The sequence below is a fragment of the Anabrus simplex genome, chromosome 12 (assembly GCF_040414725.1).
Source record: "Anabrus simplex isolate iqAnaSimp1 chromosome 12, ASM4041472v1, whole genome shotgun sequence".
Lineage (NCBI taxonomy): Eukaryota > Metazoa > Arthropoda > Insecta > Orthoptera > Tettigoniidae > Anabrus > Anabrus simplex.
In genome coordinates, this window is record NC_090276.1 from 39,912,750 (window position 1) to 39,936,168 (window position 23,419).

At 40.8% G+C, this 23,419-nt stretch overlaps 1 protein-coding gene across 1 annotated transcript; it reads right to left on the reverse strand.

Annotated features, from left to right (window-relative positions):
• Positions 1 to 1,431: 1,431 nt before the first annotated feature.
• On the reverse strand, positions 1,432 to 23,001 carry LOC136884324 (myogenesis-regulating glycosidase). The gene is made up of 5 exons (XM_068229919.1): positions 22,656 to 23,001; positions 11,633 to 11,722; positions 5,096 to 6,504; positions 3,615 to 3,771; positions 1,432 to 2,001 (listed from the first exon to the last, which is right to left on the reverse strand). The coding sequence occupies exons 1-5, from the start codon at positions 22,999 to 23,001 to the stop codon at positions 1,787 to 1,789; spliced, it is 2,217 nt and encodes a 738-aa protein (XP_068086020.1). The 3' UTR covers positions 1,432 to 1,786.
• Positions 23,002 to 23,419: the final 418 nt, after the last annotated feature.

Consider the following 23,419-nt stretch of genomic DNA (forward strand, 5'->3'; position numbering starts at 1 on the left):
GATTTTGAAGAGGAAAACAGTATTCACGGCTGTTCCAAAAAAATTTTACACATATTTTCATTAACTTTTGCGTAAGTCCCTAATATTTTTACTTTCGTAGGTAAGCGACCGGTGCAAATAAGGGAAACAGTGAGATTTGTCAAGTTACCTTTAGTTAGCGTGTAACTAAATCATTACTTCAACAATTAAGTAGCCTATTACAAGCTAGTTTTGAACTAAGACACCTATATAAGACATACTTTTTCCATTTTACATTAGAATGTCTAAGGTTAGTCGACTTCCTATCGCCAAGCCTGCTGTATTTTGCAATGAGATATTGATATGTTTTATACGAATACTATTATTTAAGTTTTGCGAAGTACAGTGACGCAGTGTGAAATAAAATGAATGAGAACGTTTGAGTTTAAACAGTAGAAATAAAACGCTGATGTGGACAGCCGCGCATTCTATCGAATGGCGTTCCTATAAATTAAGTTTAAAGATAGTCAATGAAATAAATAAATAAATAAATAAATAAATAAATAAATAAATAAATAAATAAATAAATAAATAAATAAATAAATAAATAAATAAATAAATAATATTATATTTTTAAACATTGTAAACTTACTTGTTTTATTGTTTTTGAACGATACAAAAATACTACATTCAACCGGTGAGCGTAGCAGTGAATAACGATCGTGTGAGGGTTTTTGTGGGCTACCATTACCCAGCAACCATCATAGGTTTGGCTTATGATTTTATTATTATCTATAATCCACTCTTCCAAAACCATACGAATGATACCTGCCAAACCTGCCCCAATTATATCATTTGAGACATCGCAAAATCCTACGAACCTTTTGTTCCTTTCAATCAGTTGTGCTTAGGTGGTTCTTGCGAGACACATCTAAGGTATCGCCGGCTTGGATTGAAACAATGAACACTCGAATTTCTGACTTAATTTTGTCCTTTGTACCGTAAGTTATGACCTCAATAAGTTCAACTTGAATATGTGCTGAAGTCCGTTTGAATGCTGATCCACCGAGAAAGTGGCCGTGCGGTTAGGGTCGCGCAACTGTGAGCTTGCATTCGGGAGATAGTGGGTGAGAACGTGGTAATACATTTTGTTTGTTTTACAAGTACCCGCAAGCCATGAGAACCTCTAATACCATAAAGATTGAAATTGGCGTGTTTTTTTTCTTTTGTTAAACTCATTTTAGAGTATCGCTTTCAAATTCCATCGTTCTTGATAAGTATAATTTGGTGGAGATTTAAGACTTCTAACAATTCCAGGTAGGTCACTCATTGTTATGAAATAAATAAAATACACTTTACTGCACTTCATAAAAAAAAAATCAAACACGCGGAAACACTAAAACAATAGCTCAACATCACCCGGCTGTCAGAACTCAGTCAGACACTCGTAAACGCGAACATACTGCCTAGTCAAGTGGGATGTGTGGGGCTCGCTGGAGTGACAGGGGCACGGAGGTGGTCGGTGAGGGATCTGCGGTAGCGAGGGGGGAAGTCATCCTAGCCACATCGCATGTAGGCAGGGAAACGCTGGCTGTTCTCAGCGTAAGCCACTGTTTTCGAATTATACGGAGTGACTTGTAAAACTTGTGACTGCTAGTTTAGGTAATTGTTGCTAGCCAACACTACGATCTACGATAAACACTACTAAATGGCTACAGAAAATAACTGTCCTGCGTTAAAGGGTTAAAGCTACTAGAAAACCAAACAAATATAAAACAACTAAACAACAAAAACCACGGGGACGCTCAGCGTATGAGTTCGAGTGTCCTTACTCTGTACTGTCTGAACTGTTGCCTCCCCTAGTGAAGTAAGGTAGTTCATCGAGAGCAGCAGGGTAATCCCTAAGCCATGTGCGTCCTTCAATGAGAGGCTGGTCCGGTCGGAGTTCATCCTTCCAGGTTCCTGCTGGTAGGTAGATGTCTCTACTTACAGCGCCTTCCTTAATAACTGGTGCGACGAGAAGATCCTCTCCTAGCAGGAATTCTGGAACAGAAACACTGTTGTTAGAAGAGGTCTTCTAATTGAAGGGCCCAAATTCTCCACTGATATTGCGGTTTTGATACAGCTACTATATGAAAAAGTATTGTTAATAATTCCGCCGAAGGGTGTGTCTGTTTTTCTACGTCTTTTGTCATTGCTCCGATATTACTTACATCTGTATCAGGTTGGCAGTTACCTCCTAAAGCGTGCATCCTTTTAGTGGGATGTAGCCAGGCTGTAGCATGTGGAGATGCTCAGCTTTAAACCCTACGTTTACCTAGACTTGCTCAAACCGGTATAAAGAAGAGCAAGCTGGTGTAAGGATGGGCAGCCGGTTAGGTTAGCGGTAGGTTAAGGTTACACTCTAGCTCAGCTTTAAAGCCCTAATGTCCCTCAGACTTGCCGAAACCAATGTAGGGAAGGGCAGCCTGGTTAAAGGAAGGGCAGCCGGTTAGCGTGTGGTTAAACCCACAGTTTTACCTAGCGTGGGGTTAAGGTTACACTCTAGCTCAGCTTTAAAGCCCTAAGGTCCCTCAGACTTGCCGAAACCAATGTAGGGAAGGGTAGCCGGTTAGCGTGTGGTTAAGCCTACACTTTTACCTAGCGTGGGGTTAAGGTTACACTCTAGCTCAGCTTTAAAGCCCTAAAGTTACCTAGACTTACTGGCGCCGGGAAGGGCAGCCGGGTGTAACGAAGGGCAGCCGGATAGAGTGAGGTTGAGCGTCCACCTTTACCTAGCGTTAGGTTAAGGTTACACTCTATCTCAGCTTTAAAGCCCTAAGGTCCCTCAGACTTGCCCAAACCAATGTAGGGAAGGGCAGCCTGGTTTAAGGAAGGGCAGCCGGTTAGCGTGTGGTTAAGGTTACACTCTAGCTCAGCTTTAAAGCCCTAAGGTCCCTTAGACTTGCCCAAGCCACCCTACCCACTGACGCTGGGGTGTATGCAGGTGAACTTACCAGAACCCCTTATAAGAGGCACAGTCTAATAACTGCATACGGGAGATAAATCTCCATAATGGAATTATTGCCCCCTAGCACTTCCGAATGGAAAATTCTAAATTCCCATGGAGGGAATTAGATATTTTTTACCATTAGAGCATGTCAAAAATGTCAAAAATATATCAGAAGACATCTTACTTCCTTCTTACAGAATACTATTGATCGCAACTGCGAGCTCACTGCATTAGCTTTACGACAGCTTGATTCAATCTCACTTACAATATTACCATCCTGGGAGAACACGCAACCTAAATACTTGAAATTATCGACCTGTTCTAGCTTTGTATCACCAATCTGACATTCAATTTTGTTGAATTTCAAACCTACTGACATCAATTTAGTCTTCGAAAGGCTAATTTTCATACCATACTCATTGCACCTATTTTCAAGTTTCAAGATATTAGACTGCAGGCTTTCGGCACAATCTGCCATTAAGACCAAGTCGTCAGCATAGGCCAGACTGCTTACTACATTTTCACCTAACTGAATCCCTCCCTGCCATTTTATACCTTTAATATTTGAGATCAAATTAATTTTTCTGTTAATAAATATTTCATAAGTAAGTAACCCATCCTGTATTATGTCATTTAACAATTTATTGTAAGAAAGTGTTCTTACCATCATCTATTGCTTGAGCTTCAGTATCCTCTGGATCTATCCACCAGATTGGAGGGTTTACTGGAGAGCCATCCTCAACACATTTCTGCATCGCTGCGATAATCTTATCGGCATATTTGGCATGAAGCTCGGCGAACTTCTTGCTTATCTGTATCGTCTGGAATTAACGTGTACAACATACAGTAAAAACATAGAACACGAACATAAATACAACATTTTAAAACATTAAGCTATTTAAGTCTTTAGGCTTTTTCGCTCCAGTGTAGCAGTGGGCTCATCAGTTGGACTGCTACACCTTTCCAAGACACTTGCGCTAGTGCGCTGTTGAGACACCACTGCTATGTAGGACAATGCAGTGACGGTGCACTAGGGGAGGCATGTGCCTCCACTTGTACGTATAAATGGCTGCCTTTAACATTTGCAGTCTATGAAATTAAATTATGGTTTCCTTCTAGGAACCTTATTTTTTGATATTATTACAACATGTCTGAAGAAAAAGGACATTTCTTGAACATCCAGTCACTAAACATTATTGTTCTCCATGAATTATAATAAACCGTGCGGTTAGGGGCTTGCAGCTGTGAGCTTGCATCCAGGAGATAGTGGGTTGGAACCCCACTGTCGGCAGCCCTGAAGATGGTTTTCCGTTGTTTCCCCATTTTCATACCAGGCAAATGCAAACCTTAATTAGGGCCACGGCCGCTTCCTTCCCACTCCTAGCACTTTCCTATCCCATCGTCGCCATAAGACCCATCTGTGCCGGTGTGACGTAAAGCAACATTCTAAATAAAATATTATAATTGAGAAATCAAAAAGAAATGTCATCCCATTTTAGTTCATCCTTTGTCTTCCATTTAAGAGAAACGCAACATTTAATTTTCATATTGTGATAATTTTAATTGTATTGTTTTTAACACATGCACATTTCAACATCCGGACATTTTGCAAGGACTGGATGTTTTAATATGTTCAACATGACTAAAGTTTTTTATTTAAATTTTATTTTATTTTTATTTTATACACAATTCTAAGATTATCAGTGCTGATGAGAAACATGTTCACATAAAAATGTTAACTTATTTTAATACATTATTTTATATGTATGGTGTCGAATAGGCAGAAATCATACACTTGACACGTTCTGTTCTTTTGTATTTCCTATTATTAGTGTACCATGTAGAGTTGTACAAAATTAATTCTGACAGAAATAAAGCGTTTCCGGTCCCATATCCACAAAACTTACTCTACGTGAGAGGATTATGCCCTGAGCGTTTGGTCTACATTACTGTTACACACTGCATATTGTTTTAAAGTTCAATTAAAATGATACGATTATGTCAAGGGAGGGTCGTTAATCCCGAACGCCCCGGGAAATGAGACTAAGAATCCGAAGTGCGGCGAAATGAGCATATAGACATGTGGATGACATAAGAAAATTTTAGGTCTATTTCTTTCCCCTCAAATTAAAATGAAGTACTCACCTCTTCATCGAAATCCCAGGGAACGTAGGAGAACTGAATGGAAGGCATGAATACGTTGGCTTCTAACCAGCGAATGAAGAGTTCTTTAGTCACCACATCAGATCCGTATCCATTACCTCCCACCATATCGGGGAGGACGAAGGAGTACCCCACCATGTTCATCTGAAGTAGGGTGGTAATAAGAGTTGGCAAGCCATTGTTGAAGTCCCACCTACTGTCCTTGTCCAGCATCCTCACGAAGTTTGGCAAATGTTGAGTGCGTTGTCCAACCCGTACCTCGATCATCGGGCCGAACTGCGACACAGTCTCCACGTACTTGGTGGTGAAAATTCCTGGTTGCAATGTAATAGGACCAGATAGAACCGGCAACTGTGGTAGCCAACTAGTTTCTCCAGCGTCGAACTTGAAGGAGTCAATGCCGGCCTCTTGCTGTAATTTCCTTAAGCGGTTTACCCACCAGTTGGCTGCTTCAGGCTTGGTAAAGTCAATGACTGCACCTTTACCATTCCACCACGTAGATTCTGCATTCCCTGTCGTATCTCGAACTAAATATCCGTTCTCCAGAGCCTCTGAATAGTACGGTTCGCAATCCACGTTTATGAAGGGGTGTATCCAGAGAGTTACACGGAAACCTTTCGATTTCAGGAGGTCAGTGAGTGCTTTGATATCGGGGAATTTCTCGGTATCAAAAGTTAGACTACCATAACAAGTTTCCCAGAGATCATCTATTTCCAACTGACTGTTTTGAAAACCATTCTTTAAGATTTGGTTGGCGAAGTCTGTTACTACCTCCGCACTGATGTTGGTCTTATATTGAGCCCAGGTGGACCAGATTGGATAACGAATCATTCGCTCATCAGGTATTCCTGTTGGTTTACCAAGGAAGTTCTCGATCGCGTCTTCATGGGCAAGTCTGGCGTTCTTAGCGATACACACTGCGTATTCCAATGTTGTATTCACTCTCTTGTTGGAGTAAGGTTCGACGTTCTTGGCTATCATAATAAACTGACCTGGTTCTTCTGCATTCTCGTCAATAAAGAGAGGAGTGTTTGAAAAAACATATAAGTAATTCCCGGATGAAGTCAGCCAGTAAGGTTCTGCAATTCCTTGATTGTCCTGCTGCTTCGTGACGTAGGAGTAATTGGCAAATGTTTCATTCTCTATGGGCCAATACTGCTGCCTCTGTTCTGGACCACCGTACCAGTGTCCAGATATAATACTGTAATCCTTGATAGTCCAACCCGAACCCACACCTTCAAGCTTTATTGCAATGCGGTCTACTCCGAGCGTCTTTACACTCATTCTGGCATCCTCCCAGCGTCGACATAATGTATCTCCGTCATTTGTCGAGCCACAGTTTACTCCCTCACCTTTCACTCCAAGTTCCCCAGAGAATGTTACCGAACCATCTGCAAGAAACGAAATAAGAAACTTCTTGGTAAGTTATATGAACACAAAGTTAAATAAAAGATCAATGTCTTGTGACCTATGCGATCAAGTTAAGCATTAATTCTTTATCTAGCCTGCCGATATGTCGATAGCGATACATGGAAGAGTTGATGGGGATTCAAATTTCTTGTTGCCACAACGTCTTTCTGCGTATTCCAAATGTTTCATATAGGTGGCGTGCCAGATGCGACCATGCCGCATGCGACCCGTGCCATTAGCAACCGCATAATCTGTAACCGTGCCGGATGCGACCGGCGTTGACAAGCAAATTGTCATTTGATAAGTTGTGTCATCACCCAAGATAAGGCAAGCTAGACGAAGTGCAATGCCATTTCAATAAGTCCTATAAGCAGCTACTGCCCCTATTTTACATAACACTTCTGGGGGAAACTCGTTTTACAACACGAAACGTGGTGATGCGTTTACGTCTTTTCCCACCGGGCGAGTTGGCCATGTGGTTCGAGGCGCGTGACCCTGAGCTTGCATCCGAGAGATAGTGGGTCGAATCCCACTGTCGGCAGCCCTGAAGATGGTTTTCCGTGGTTTCCCATTTTCACACCAGGCAAATGCTGGGGCTGTACTTTAATTAAGACCAGGGCCACTTCCTTCCCATTCCTAGCCCTTTCCTATCCCATCGTCACCTTAAGACCTGTCTGTGTCGGTGCGACGTAATGCCACTAGCAAATAAAAAAGATCCTAATTCTCTGAAATTATCTACGTCTTAGGCTTATTTACTTATCGTGTCCTATTAGTACCAGGAGTGTCAGAGGACGTGTTCGGCTTGCCTGGTGCAGGTCTTTCTACCTGACGTACCTGGGCGGCCTGCGCGTCTGGATGTGGGATTATGATAATGAAGTAGGGAGAGATGAAACCCGGTTTCGGCACGTAACCTACTCCTCTCGAATAATACCAAGGGGTCTGGTCAATGCTTTACGTCACCATCCGACGGCCTAATCATCATCAAGAGCATCATATCCCCTCACTCCATTTGAACACTGCGAAAAGCTTTAGATTTGAATCCAGGCTTTTGGCATGCAATCTTGTGATTAGAAACTGTCTACCACCAACTTTCCTACCCTGCCGGCCAACGTTCTGATCGTGATTTATTTTTTTTCATCCAGGCTAAGTGGCTCAGACGGCCCAGTCGGTTGAGATGCTAGTCTTCCGACTCCAACTTGGCAGGTTCGATCCTGGCTCAGTCCGGTGGTATTTGAACGTGCTCAAATACGTCAGCTTTGTGTCGGTGGATTCACAGGCACGTAAAATAAGTCCTGCGGTACTAAATTCCGGCACCTCGGCGTCTCCTTAAACCATAAAAGTAGTTACTGGGACGTAAAGCCAGTAACATTATTATATTTTTCTTTCGACCAACGGCACTCGAACCTGTTAACCACGGTGTCAGATCTTTATTTTAGATAAGACCAAGTTAGTTACTTATAAGCAATCTGCCACTTGGTGACAGCCCTTAATGCAGATCAATTGTAATTGATGGGTCGCATGCGGCACGATGCTTATCCACTCGGTCGCTATTGGCACAATAATGGCCTGGTCGCATCCGGCACGGTCGCATCTGGCACGTAACCTTTCATATAGGCCTAGATCCCGGCTATTTGTCTGAATGACTTGCGACGCAGTACTTCATTATTTTACTAATATGATAAGAACGTAGGTTCTGTCTCTACATCCGGGTGTTTATTGCAATTTTTGAGATGGTTGAATGCATACGCGATGTGGTGACGATATCCATAATTTTTGGATGTTTCCTCAGTCTGTCAAGCCACATTAAGTTTGGACTGAATAGACGCAAAAATTACTCGCCAGTAGCCTTAAAAATTGCTTGTATGAAAGGAGAGACATCACCTCTTCATCGAAATCCCAGGGAACGTAGGAGAACTGAATGGAAGGCATGAAGACGTTGGCTTCTAACCAGCGAATGAAGAGTTCTTTAGTCACCACATCAGATCCACTGCAGTTAGGTTTAACTCGATTTAAGTGGGAGGTAGAAATAACATTTGTAACGTCGAGGACACCGCCTGTCAGATCTAGGGAGCGAACAACCAGTCAGCGACTCGCCTTGCGTCCTCGCGATACCACACCCATACTGTCGGTTGAGGGGCTCTTATCTTCGGAGCGTGCGTTGGCAACCATGGGGCCCTTAGCTGAGTCCTGGCATTGCTTCCACTTACTTGTGCGAGGCTCCTCACTTTCATCTATCCTATCTGACCTCCCTTGGTCAACTCTTGTTCTTTTCCGACCCCGACGCTATTAGGTTTGCGAGGGCTAGGGAGTCTTTCATTTTCACGCCCTTCGTGGCCCTTGTCTTACTTTGGCCGATATCTTCATTTTTCGAAGTGTCGGATCCCTTCCATTTTTCCCTCTGATTAGTGTTATATAGAGGATGGTTGCCCAGTTGTACTTCCTCTTAAAACAATAATCACCACCACCACCATCTCGAGCACTGGTTACGGAATTGGGAGACTGTGCTGCACGTTCTGCTACAGCAACTCCAACAGCAACATCCCTGGGGATGGGCCGCTATCCTCTCATCCACCTGTTTCCTCGAATTTCTTAATTATTTTCTCAGCCTATTACTTGGCATGGGACTACTACTCTGGTGTTTCTGTCAGAGATATGCCCGCAATGCAGCGTTGCTATTACTGCCATTCTGATAAAATAACTTCAGTAGTAGTGCACGGTCTCTCTTCCCAATAGGCATTAAATTTCACACGGAAAAGTTCAACTTTCTTACGTTACAACGAAGATTCACTTCACGAAAGGAATTAACATGCGTCACCAAGCAACAGCCCAGGAAATGACACAACTCAAGTCCAAGGCCCCACACCGCTGGCTGCGCAGAAGCGTGTTACTGGGAAACACATGTCCATGCGCGTACCGCCATGTTGCGGGCGCTCCTCAGCTTGACGCGGAGATTGTATGGAATTCATGCTTTAACTTACATTTCGCACACATGAAAACATTCGCCTTATAAAATTAATGACAGCCTGCACCGACTACCGTGTACACACACAATAAATATACATAATATCAAGACTGTGGTAATATTAAAATATATTTCTGTATAAAAACTGAACAATCTACACAAATCCTTTAGATAGCCTATAGGTGGCACACCTAAAAAAAAAAAAACCTTTAGCAGACTGAATAAGAAGACTGAAAAATACACTAGCGGTACTTAAACAAAATCATGTCGCTCACTTTAATATAAGGGTCATGTTTGTAACTGATGTGTTTGAACATTGTACGTATGGCAAGAAGGCCAGACTCAAAGGACGAGAATCAACGTGGTAATCTGTCTCTTGAGAAACCCAGGATCAACAATTATTTAGCTTTATTGAAAATATGAAGACATGTTCAAAAAGCGGTCTACAGCTTAAGTATGATTACATATCGTGAGATAAAAATTATCTGTCTCTTAGCAGACTAGAGAACACATAAATTAAATATTTACAAACTCCTGTACCGATAACAATAATCTTCAATATCAACAAAAAAGAAAACCTGTGAAATAAAATATTTCTATGAAAGGTACATAGCTTATGATTCCTCTCAGATAAGTAATGACAGCAAATTTTACTTAATTATCCGAACAGATTGTTTAAAAAGTACATGACTGCAGAAATCTTTCTAAAACAATCAGATACATGTTTTTTTTCATTTTCTGAATATGAAATCCCGGCTCTGCGGTGTAGGGGTAGCGTGTCTACTTCTTACCCGGAGGCTCCGGGTTCAATCTCTGATGAATTGTAAAAAGGCAAACAAGAAAAAGAAGCCTAAATATTCTAAATTTCATGTCCAAGCGTTCTCTGAATCAACCACCCTATAACCTGTTTAGTTCTCGATTATGGCAAATGAAAGTTATTTGTTAACAGTTCAATTTCTACCCACATGTGCAAAGAAATACCAGATCCCTTCTGATAGCAGTCTGTGCAAATGAAGGCTGCACACGAATTCACCCTCGTGAATATCTTTCCATTCCACAGGTAATGCCTAACTTTAGGCCTAATATTGCCGATCAATTTAACTGACGTAATGTATTTTCTCCCACATTCCTTGAAAATATTTAACAATATATTATCACTCCGTCACATATAATACCTAACCAGATCCACTAACAGGCATGATTCAAATCGAAAACATGCAAGGGTCTGTAAACGTTACCACATGCTAGCCATGCATTCGAAGCTGAAGCGCCCGCAACATGGCGATGCGCGAAAGTATTCAATATTCCGCTTAACATCAGCGCGCTCTGTGAGTCTAGATAAGTAATATTAAAGTCTTTGGCTGTTGAGATACAGCTGTCCGGTATTGGTGTATTAAAGTATTTGATATTGCACGGTCTGACCGCTGAGAGCGCCGTATTTTCGGTGGGTAGCAAAACTTCGAACTAATAATTTTTGTGGCATAATTCGCGATGGCATTGCTTAGATCGTACTGTATATCTACGAAATGTCAGACTCCTACGATCATTACAGTCCGTGCTGTATCGCGCTGAATACCATAACTTTAATTGTGGACACCCGCTACTTTAACAGTTTTCGCTGAGTTGTCGGAATTTTGTTCCGTGGGGGTTCTTTACGCACCAGTCAATCTACCGACGCGGGACTGAAGTATTTGCGCAAGTTCAAATTCCACCAGGATCGGACCTGCTAACTTGGGTTGCAGAAAGCCGTTCGACAAAATTATTTGTATAATTGAAGTTCAGCTTGAGACTAAAAGCACAACAGGCCGATGTAACACATTTGTCAAGATAGTAAATAAAATATACAGTATGCCTTATCAAGTATATACTGTAGTTATGTAATTTATTTCGGGAAATCTTGAAAAACTGGCGGGAACTCAGTGGGTAAATATTTAGACTGTCTTTGTGTATTAAGCAGTGAGTGTGAACGAAACCCACATGAATCGAAGATTTTAATTTAAACTTAATTTTTTCATTTGTATCAAGTTTCGCTGTTAATATTATTTTATTCAGATTCACCAATGACTTTATCTGTCTGCAGTCACGGATACATGCAATAAAATATTGTTCGTTAGATGGTTAGAGATTCGGACAAGACGTGTACTTACCTTTGTCAGTTACTATTATCTCTCTTTCTGGTGTCACAACAATATTTTGTCCATCCACGAGGGAAGCTGCTAACAGCAGGCATAGCAAACCTGAAAGCGTGGAAAAGAAGACATAATGCGTCTTTAATCAATACAATAAAATTGCAAAAGTGAATCTGCTTATCAGGCAGCTAAGGAAGCTACATTACCTCCTATTAAGCGATATAACGATAGCTGACCACAACACTGACATCATTATCTGTGTTGAAACGACATAACAGTAACGATGGAAGATGAATTGGCTTAAAACTTTATAACAGTAAATTACATGAAATAACAACGACATCTGTAGTACAACATTACCTTCACAACCTTGACAAGCAAGATTATGATGATAATAATAATAATAATAATAATAATAATAATAATAATAATAATAATAATAATAATAATAATAATAATAATAATAATAATAATAACTTGTTTGTACGTCCCACTAACTACTCTCTGACGGTTTTCTGAAACATTGAAGTTGTGATGTTTGGAACATCACAGCATGTACTAAATTATCGAACTGTGTAATTAAATAGAAAGATGTATATATTTAATCAGTGGTACTGAGCCGTATCCTACCGGCCCATAATAATAATTGGAATATTATTTGACCAAACATGTGAAATTTATTCAGAAAAGTTACAGTCTAATATGTGAAAGCATCGTACTCTAAGGTAGTTGATACCGGATGTTGAGCAAGACTGTAAGTCGCTGGATGTTGCTTCATATTTCCGTATGACCGTGAGATAGTATAGCGTATCCAAGCGTTGGCAAGGATCGACACGTGTATTAGATGCTGACCAAGCAAGATATTTCAGCCAATGGGAACTTAGGGATTTGGCAAACCTGGAGGCTACACCGCGCCAAATATTAATTCCAGGATGACCAACGTGATCTGTGGATAAAGTCAGTTTCTGTAAGAGATCGGTTTTCCACAGTTTCTGAAGTCAGATATATTTGGAAATGTATTATAGAAATTGGTGGAAGAGATTTGCTAGTGTTTGAGCTGTGTTTTGTAAATATATCGCAATAAGTATTATGTCATCATACATGACGAACTCTCTGATTGGTGGTTGGTTCAGACACCCGGGAACCCCAACATTATTGGCGTCACCGAAGCCTCCTCAGTAACTCTAGCTCTGGAGAGCGTCAGTCCGTAGCAAAGATTTGAGCAGTACGGTCGTACTAACTTAGCATTCCGTAGTAAAAGTTTGAACAGTGCGGATGCACCAACTTTGGAGTCCGTAGCAAAGATTTGAGCAGTACGGTTGTACTAACTCTGTATTCCGTAGTTAAAATTTGAGCAGTGCGGATGCACCAACTTTGTATCTCCGTGGTAAAGATTTGCACAGTGCGGATGTATTAACTCTGTGGCTGGTGATCGTGATTAACGTGGTATCATTCCTGTAACAGTAACTGAGTTTCATTGATACTTCAAATTGTGCAGTCGCAATATTTACTGTGCTTGAGCAAATGAAATAGTATAATTTTGGCAGAGTTTACTTTCAATTGATAAAGACGGTGTTTACTGACCGCTGAGTAACAAGTGTAGTGGAAACGTGCTATTGTTTCACTATTTCGCGACGGACGCGTATTCGCGTGGAACTTCCGTACCGTACCGTGGGCTGCTTTAAAAACTGTGTTTTTACCCTTTAAGTGAAGTGTGTTATATATATGTGAATCAGTGTGTTAGCTGATCTGGTAAAAGAAAGGGTATCTCGGCTCGCAGCATTAAGCAGTGAAGAGGTTATCAATAATAGTCTTCTGTGTTCCAGTGAATTGTTTTCCAGCAAGATGATGGATACACCTGCAGAGGAAGGAAGTGCATTCACACATGTTAAGGATGTGATTAACATGGAATAGATCCCAAAAGCAGTGGGGATGTAAGCTGCTATCCTGGTTTCCCGAGAGTCACGTAGAATGTAAAGTAAGACGCATGTATTATTTACGGCATGATATGTAAGTTATGTTAAGGTACTAGGGCAGTGTAGATAGAATTTTTATTTTCATTTAAAGTAAGCCTGACGGCATGTATTTGTTTAATTTTGTTACTATGATAGATTCGGATACGAGATTAATGCATGTTTATTTTAGTTTCATTCTGCTTTATGAGTAGATGTTTGGGAAAATGAGGGATTGATAGGATCAGTTACTGTTGTAAATATAGTACTTAGCGTAGGATATTCCGAGTTTTCCTTAAATATAGGCTAGAAGGGCTAGATCGACAGGTTCATTTTTATATTACGTCAAACACGTATCAATTCATTTTATTTCGGTTATTCAGAGAGACAGGTATAGCTATTTTGCATGATGCATGGTTTTACAGAAGCTGCCAGAAGGAGCTGCAGAACGTCGTTGTTAAATTAAGATCTTTGAAGTTAAGTTGGATTCTGTTTGCCTGATGGTCTGCCAAGGACTCGAACTGCGTCTCATTATGTGGAAAGGCCAGTGGGATTCATGAGGAATAATGAGATAAAAATTGCATGCTGAATTATAATGTATTGGTGCAGGCTGATGGTATGCCTGACAAGATAGAGTATTATGCAGATGTGTGTGCCTGCCTAGTGTCTTCTGAGTGTATATTGTGATCAGAATGGACAGTGTTAATTCCAGACTATTGAGTCTGATGTTGTTAAATGGCCCAAGCATGCCAAGAAGGAATAAATATACGGGAGTTTTCGTGTAGCTGATGATGGGCGTTATCTCATGGCAAGCTGATTCCTGGCCTGTGTTATCGGCATGTGTGAAAGAGACAGTATTTCCTTGTGGCAGCTTCGGGAGACAAAATCCAATCTTTAGCATAGTGGAGTTCAATATTTCTTTATAGCTCGTAATCTACCCGGAAGTACATGACGGATGACCGCGCTGTTGAGCGCTTAAACGCAGCAGAAGGAGGCAATGTTGCCCATTGCTTTCTTCATGATATCAAGGATTATTTATATGTTTTTATCTTACAGGATGGTTTTACATTATTATTTATGATTGTATACCTTGTCTCGTTGTTTTTAAAGGGAACAGCCCGAGTGCTGAAGTATCGTTGGTTTATCTAGTTCTGTCTAGATTTTTTGTAGTGAACCGGGATTCACATTAGAAGCAGTGTAGCATTTAAGACTTTACTCGATATCCGATGTATATATATGTTTAGTTTGATTATTTGAATTGCTGTAAATATAGTGTAGGATTTGCCCCTAGTATTTTGCATACCTTACATAGCGTCCGGTGCGTCTTAATTATTTTTCTTTCCGTCGTAATTTTTCTTATTATGTAACTTTTATTTTACGGAAATAGTTTGACGACTCTCGGGATTAATTTAATTTGAAACCGTAGTGTTGGAATGAGATAGTGTGAAACTCCATACGGAAATACCACATGGCAGTGTTTGCGTACACTTGTTGCCATATAACATAAAAATTGGACTATAAGAAGAAATTCAGTCTTGATTTATATTAATGTTCTTTGTTGAACTTGTTTTTCTTTTTAATGTCAAATTTGTACAATCATTCAATTAACGTTTCTGATTTCAACTTATTTCTATACTTTTTCATTTTTTACAAATTATTATTATTTTTCCTGATTTTATTATTTTCGTGTGATTTGATCGGGGATATTTATTAATAAATCCATCTTACCCCCTATGATTGTTTCTCATTCGTGTTATACCTCCATTTCCTGTTATTGATTGCTATTTTAGAGTAGAACTTCGACTTTTTATCCTGACCCAATCGACAACCAACCCACACTCTGCCCAACCCTGAGTTAGTCGGATGTTCATACAGGAATGGAGGCATCGTCCTGGAGGGTATTTACCCCTGGGTACGGTACAGTACCCCATTTTAAATTATGTTTTTATATATAGTTTTTTTAGTCATCCATTTCACATCATCATTTCATTTCTTTATATCACGGCTATAACGTCTTCTGAACGAATGACATGTTGAGTAAAGTATTACAACATCATTCGTAATAGCTTGTAGTAAATTTCCTGTAGCCGAGGTCAGGTGACCGGATTCACCATGCTAATTTTAGTCCATTACCAGGAAATTTACGTCATCAAGCTTGGAAGAGACCTTACCCCTTCCATACTCTGAAGAGACAGTTCAAGCCTTTTTAACGCCTACTTTTCAAAGTTCGCTACATGACGCTTTGATTGCGCGGGAAAGTTCAACATATGTGAATGGACGTTATGAAGCAAGATGATGTATATACAGCAATGGACGTGAGAAGAGATAATACATCAAATCTTACTGGACCATTTCGAACTCGGGTATCGCTGCAATGATCGAATCTGACTGTCATTGACTACTACGGTTAGTGACGTAAGCATGGCATTGTGGCGGAATAACATACGCTCATCGCCTGTGTGCCCGCGGGACGAGGTGTCCGGCGTGAGCACTTCTGACTAGAAGAAAGATAAATCACAAGAAAAAGCCCCCCATCTGCACAACATGCAATAGTGTGCTGACTGTGAAGCACTTCATCACATACTGTACAAAAGAAGATTGAGGTGGTCCTCTCATCTCCTTCACTATGCGATCAAATAATTACGTTTATCGAACGTTTAACTGTTCAATTAAAAATACACGAATCTCTTATATTTGTCTTATTTTTCACTCTCTGCCCTTGATTGTTTAGAGTAATTGAATGTAATATCTAGAAATTAGAAGTGATTAGGGTTAAAGTGATCCTAAAATAGCATAATAAACCAACTTGCAGAGTATGAGAAGACAAAAATGAAGTTATTGAAAAAAGAGAGAGAAGGGCCACGAACCGAGGCGTCACAAATCTAATACTGTCGGGCTCGGAAGAGAACATGACTTGACCAAGAGTGGTTAGATAGGAAGAACGAAAGCGAGCAGCCTGGCATAGGTAAGTGGAAGCAATGACGGATTCAGCTAGAGAGCTCGTGGGTGTCAACCTACGCTCCCAAGATAAGTGCCTCTGGTTTTTTTCATGTACCTATGTTATACTTATTCCATTATGTATGGACAGTGTGCTTAATAAGAAGAAAATATTTTATATTTTACTCCTGTTTTTACATGCCTTAGCTGGCGGGACCTAGTGTTTACAGTGCACTGTCTTCTGGTACAGGCTAGAGCGATTTTGTTACTTTCATTGATCTGTTTCTCTCTTATCCTAGGCTGTGGCAATATAATCCCCCCGTGGGTGGGGGTGGTACAATAACACCCATGATATCCCCTACCTGTCGTAAGAGGCGACTAAAAAGGGCCCCAAGGCCTCTGAACTTTCGGGCGTGGGTTGGTGACTACGGGGCCCTTAGCGGAGTCCTGGCGTTGATTCCACTTACTTGTGCCAGAGTCCGGCTCCATGGCTAAATGTTTAGCAAGCTGGCCTTTGGTCACAGGGGTCCGGGCTTCGATTCCCGGCAGGGTCGGAAATTTTAACCAACATTGGTTAATTTCGCTGGCACGGGGGCTGGGTGTATGTGTCGTCTTTATCATCATTTCATCCTTATCACGACGCGCAGGTCGCCTACGAAAGTCAAATCAAAAGACCCGCACCTAGCGAGACTTGTCCTCGGCACTAAAAGCCATACATAATTTCATTTCATTTCATTTCATTCCATTTTACTTGTTCGAGGCTCTTCACTTTGATCTATCCTATCCGACCTCCCTTGGTCAACTCTTGTTCTGTTCCGACCCCGACGCTATTAGGTTTCCGAGGGCTAGGGAGTCTTTCATTTTCATGCCCTTCGTGGCCCTTGTCTTTCTTTGGCCAAAACCTTCATTTTTTGAATTGTCGGATCCCTTCCATTTTTTCTCTCTGATTAGTGTAATGTAGAGGATGGTTGCCTAGTTGTAGGCTACTTTCTCTTAAAACAATAATCACCACCACCACCCTAACTTCACCACCAATAAAGGTATCATTTATCTTATCTATCTACCTATTTAAATAGTTTGTCTTCCTGAGCGGATCATAGCGCACGATATTAGTGAAGCAGAGTACTAGGTGTATGCATAAGTCTTTATCGGTCACTAAGAGATGGCGCCAGCGAACAGTACGCAGCGTATGAATTTGACACATACGGCAGTTTGTTCGTCTGACATCAACCAACCAACACACACAAGTTGAGTCCGCCGAAACACTAGCGTCTGTGTTGTATCGTTCAGTGATCATGTCGATGTTTGTGTCTGAAAAGGAACATTTGCGGCACGCTCTGCTTCTCTTATTTAATCAAAAGGTAAAGACTGTGGAAAGTCATCGTTTGCTGGGAAGGATCATAATGTGGGGATGGATTTGGAATTCAGGAGGACGGATTGGGGTAGGTATTCACTTCCAAAACGAGGATTGGGAGATTGGAATAAATTACCAAGGGAGATGTTCGATAAATTTTCTAGTTCTTTGAACACGTTTAAGAAAGAGCTATAGTTGGGTCCACGAGAGTTGAAGTCTGACGTTTAGCGCCTCCGGCGAGAAAAAGTTGACTAACGCTGCTCGAAAATGGACTGTTGCTATGGCAACGATAACAGAGATGCCACATTTGAGAATGCTATCGCCACGTGGGTTATCTTGCTCTCAGTACCTTTTATGATATTCGGAGTAATACTGTCAGCTGCGTTAGTTGTTGCTGGTTTATGTAATAATTTAATTGTTTGTTTCCTGAATATCATTTTAAGTTAATCAGTGGTTAGTTGTACAGTTCCATTCTCTATTTAACATGTGCATTTGTTGAGGTTATTGTCACTTTAGTGAATATGGAATCTCATTTTTATCGGCAATGACGTGTTCTGTCTTAAATGCCGGAATTATTAGCACGGGCTTAGGAACGGGTCAAAGTTTATAGCATTGCATTAGATCAACGTAGTTGATTAAATATTCAGCCTGTATGAAAGGGTAATACGGCGCAGATTGGCAACGCAGCGTACTTCGTAGTTACTGCTTTCGCCGCTCAAATGTCAGACTTCAACTCTCGTGGGCCCAACTATAGGTAAACGATTGATGGGGAGTCTGCCACCCGGCCGACAGCCCTAACTGCAGATTATTAATGATTGATTGATTGATTGATTGGTAGAAACATATGGTGAACATGCTCCATCGATTAGAACATATGAGACATGGTTTCGACAATTTAAACGTAGTGATTTCAGTGTGAAAGACCAGAGTGGTATTGTGTATTACGAACTCTTGAAGCCCGGCGAAACCGCAATTGCACAACGCTATCGCCAACAAATGATTAATTTAAATCACGCATTGATCGAAAGACGACCGGAATGGGCCAGAAGACATGGCATAGTGATTTTGTTACACGACAATGCGCCGACTCACGCAGCAAAACCAGTGAAAGACACCTTGAAATCTTGGATGGGACATCCTTCCACACCCGCCGTACTCTCCAGACTTGGCACCATCGCTTCGCATCAATGGGGCACGCGCTCCCAGAGCAGCACTTCAGCAATTTCGAGGAAATTTGGAAGATGGCTCGACGAATGGTTTGTCGCAGAAGGCAAGCAGTTTTTCTCGATAGTTTTCATAACTTACTTGAAAGAAGGGCGAAGTGTGTAGCAGCCGATGGCCAATATTTTGAATAAACTAAAAATGAATTTCCCTTGAAAGTTACGAGTTTTCTTTAGCACAAAATCAGACAAAAGCTTATGCATACACCTGGTATTTCTTCCCATCATGTTTAGTAATGTTATAATAAAGTCGTACTTACCTAATCGCTGCATCACGAGTCTGATGTTTTCTGTAAAGGAACGCCACTAGGTGAGCTTATATCGCCTGAACAGCGGCAAATTTTCAACGTCACGTAGTCACTGACGACAATCAATTCGAGAAGCACGTCATACATCAAAGATAAACGAGCGATAACATGCCCTGTTCTGGACATTGTTAAGCCTGAGATTACGAAATTTTTTATCTCTGAGAAATAGATACCGTCATATCCTGTAATCCCGAATATCGCGGAGATTCATACACTATTCCCACCTGAAGAGCTCCCAAGCGGTAGCATAGCCAGGATTGGGTGAGGGGGTTATATTTACAAAATGAAGGTGCTTATGCGTGCGTAGTGCGGGCATGCAAGACTCGTCATTGCAAGGACACTGGTGCAACTGAATTATGTTGATATTCAGATTGCAGTACTCTATAAAATCTTACATTAAAATACAGTGTAACTATTTGATGATTATTAATAAATAATAAATATAAAATATGTCATAAATAAAAATATTTCTAAAAAACTTAATAAAATTAATAAGCATAATTAACCGAAATGTCCGTAGTATGGGCGCCAGAGTTCACCAGAATGGATCCCTCGAATTTAGATAAGAGCATGATAAACTGTATATCCCAGGGCGTGTACATAATGCTGCGTACTGGTACATCTGCTGCAGGCCTTACCTAACCTCCTGAAAACGACTAATTAGGTAGGAACTGCACCTAGGTTCATCAATAACACTGATTCTAAAATAGCTAACTATATTCTGAACAAATTCCGTGCATGAGCACCTCATCAACATACAACATTATACATATAATACACACATAAAATATTGCTGGAAGACTCCATATTTACAACAACAACAATAATAATGAAACTCGTGGGAAAACGAAAGCGAGAACTAAGTTACCATTTGTAAATAGTCCGATGAACAATGTACATGTATGAAGATAAATACCCTTCACTGTCTATCAATTCGACTTACCGATTCTCATAATCGGCAGTTATCACATCACACAGATACTGTACCTTGTACTACTGTGTTTACATATTTTAACACTTGTTGTAAAGATATATACACACGTCTGTCGATCCTCAACATAAATTTATGGAAAGTCTGAGATAGCTTTCACCAACATAAAATGCTAGGCCGCCACAAGTGCTACAATACTTAATGCGCAAGCACTCTCCACAATCAGCCGCTTTCCACGAACATAACACGACTACGCTCCACGAACGTTTGAAGTCCAGTCCATTGCAGCCATGTCACTCCAGTACCGTGTATCAGCACCACTTCCTTCCCGTACAGTGCCTCAGTTGTAGTTGTAGTTGTAGTTATCTTCCTTCTCGTTCCTTTACAATCACCTCTACAATCACCCTTACAATGTCACTTATAAAGTCCTGGTTGCCGCCGTATCATCAACCTTTATAGACATCAACATCCCCCTCCTGTCAGATGATACGTCTGGATTGGTGCTTGCCAGCCAATCATGGGTGGTCCTCTTCTCAAGACATGCCCTGAACTTCTCCTTTCTCCCAAGAGATAAACAAACACTCGGGAGTTTTACATGAATCACCAAACTTTCCCTGGTACAACAACAAGCTCATCTCATCAGGCTGGGATATATACATGAGTAATGGAATTTCCCGACACAAGTACATCACAACAAACTGGGGCAGCCAGATGACTCATTCAAATTACCAGAGTTATTAAAGCGATGTTTTCCCACTCGTGCAAAACAAATTACTCATACCTACATATGTGGATATCTTCCAGCTTACCAATATAAATGGCAAAATATACAAATGAAATAATAATAAGAATAATAATAATAATAATAGAAATCGAATACTGACAATAATATCTATAACTTCATATAATTCGGGGGTGTGATATATGTACTATCACATAACGCCCCCTTGGTGAATCGATGATATCACATATTATGATTCACCATAAAACAGAACTTCATACATAACCTTATAATGGCATAACTGAACACATAATTTACTGTAATAATGATATATACATTGCGTCTACTGCATTGTATTCGCACACACGAAATACAATTTGTCCAAAAATAGTAATAATAATAATATGTCTATATACACACAACTCTGATTGTTTCATATAGCATTGAACACAATCCCTTCTTACTACTGTACACATAACTCATAATTGATAATATATACATCCAAGGTGCAGATCCTATCTCTTATATCTGCGAAGGCTATAGATATTAAATATCCCAAGAACCTTTTTGTCAGTGGTTAGGAGCCTATAGGCACACTTGCCTATTCTACTGTCCACAGTATACGGACCCTGATACAATTGAAAAAACTTATGCATAGTTTTCTGATCGGCATTCGACAAATGAGGAACTCTGAGAAGCACCTCCTCTCCCACCTCGAACTCGTCCTGTACTTTCCCCTTTTGCTGGCGAATTCTCCTATTACCTGCCTTAATTAAATTTTCCCTAGCCAGCTGGATACAGATATCCCTGGGTACCGCCTCTCCTGTAGCTAAACCTAATATTCTAGCGAGTTCGTTGGTAGGCTTCCTACCTAATTGAACCTCAATCGGAGAATGTCCAGTACTGTCGTGCTTAGTGACGTTAAACCACCGCTCAATATCGTCTAGGCGATTAAACCATGAGCTGTGTTTCTCGCTCACATACGACCTGAACATCCTGTCGAGTTCTCTCATGACTCTTTCAGACATATTCCCTTGCGGATATCGTATCGACGAATAAATATGCTGGATCCAAATTTCCGCCAATTTGGTTCTCCAGATTTTTGAGGAAAATTGTGATCCATTGTCTGATAGTATCCTGAGTGGCTTACCAAACTCAGGCACATACTTGTCAATGATCTGATTGACACACCCTCTCCCTGTGGCTTTCCTCAGGGGATACAACTTGACGTATTTGCTGAAGGCATCTAATACGACAAATATAAACTGGTATCCATACCGAGAAGACACTAACGGTCCATACAGATCCACGCATACAAGCTCTCCAGGCGCCTGCGTCAAAACTACCTGTCTAGGACCCTCTAAATGCCTGTTGGGGTGCTTGCAGCGCTGACACAAGTCACAAGTCGCTAGAATTTTCCTAACGTCCCTTCCCATGTTCTTCCAAATGAAATTGTACTGAAGAGCACATAAAACCTTGTCCGGACCGAAATGGCCCAACTCCTTGTGATAAAACCAAACAATGTCTTCTGTCAAAGACTTGGGGACTATCACACACCACACATCGTTATAACACTTCTTAGCCAGTAAATCACCTTGTAATCGGTACCACGTGTTACCTTTCTGAATCCGAGTATCAGGCTCACTAGCCTCCAATTCACCAATTATCTGAATGAGGTCGACATCCTTCCTCTGTTCCAGATTAATCTTACGCAAACGTAACTTCTCCTCCTTACGATCATAAAATTTAGCAGTACATACTAAAATTCCTCCTGACTGTTCGGCGACAATGTCTTCACGAGATACCTGAGGGTTTCTACTCAAGAAATCTGCTAAGACGTTGTCTGCCCCTTTGACATGAGATATGTCAAAGTCGTACTCTTGTAAGGCAAGTATCCAACGGGACATACGATTAGATGTTAACTTACACGTCTGCATAAAAATCAGAGCATTGTGATCAGTCATAATCTTAAATTTAGTTCATAACACGTACGTTCTAAATTTACCCAAGGAGTACACAATGGCAAGCAACTCTAATTCGGTAACAGTATACCTCTTCTCAGCTAAACTAAGTCCCCTACTAGCTAGAGACACAATCCCAAGGTTACCCTCATCATCCTCTTGAAATAACACCCCCGCAATTCCCTTATCGCTAGCATCAGTCATAACTAAGTGTGCACGGTCTGATCTAGGATATTTTAGCATGACAGCTTCTCGAAAACCTAACTTAAGTTGTGTGAAAGCTGTATCATGCTCCGGACCCCAGTTCCACCTAGCATTACTCTTAAGGAGTTCCCTAAATGGCTCTACAAGAAATGAATATCTAATTACAAACCTCCTAAAATAATTGCAAACTCCCAAAAAGGACCGAAGTTGTTTGACG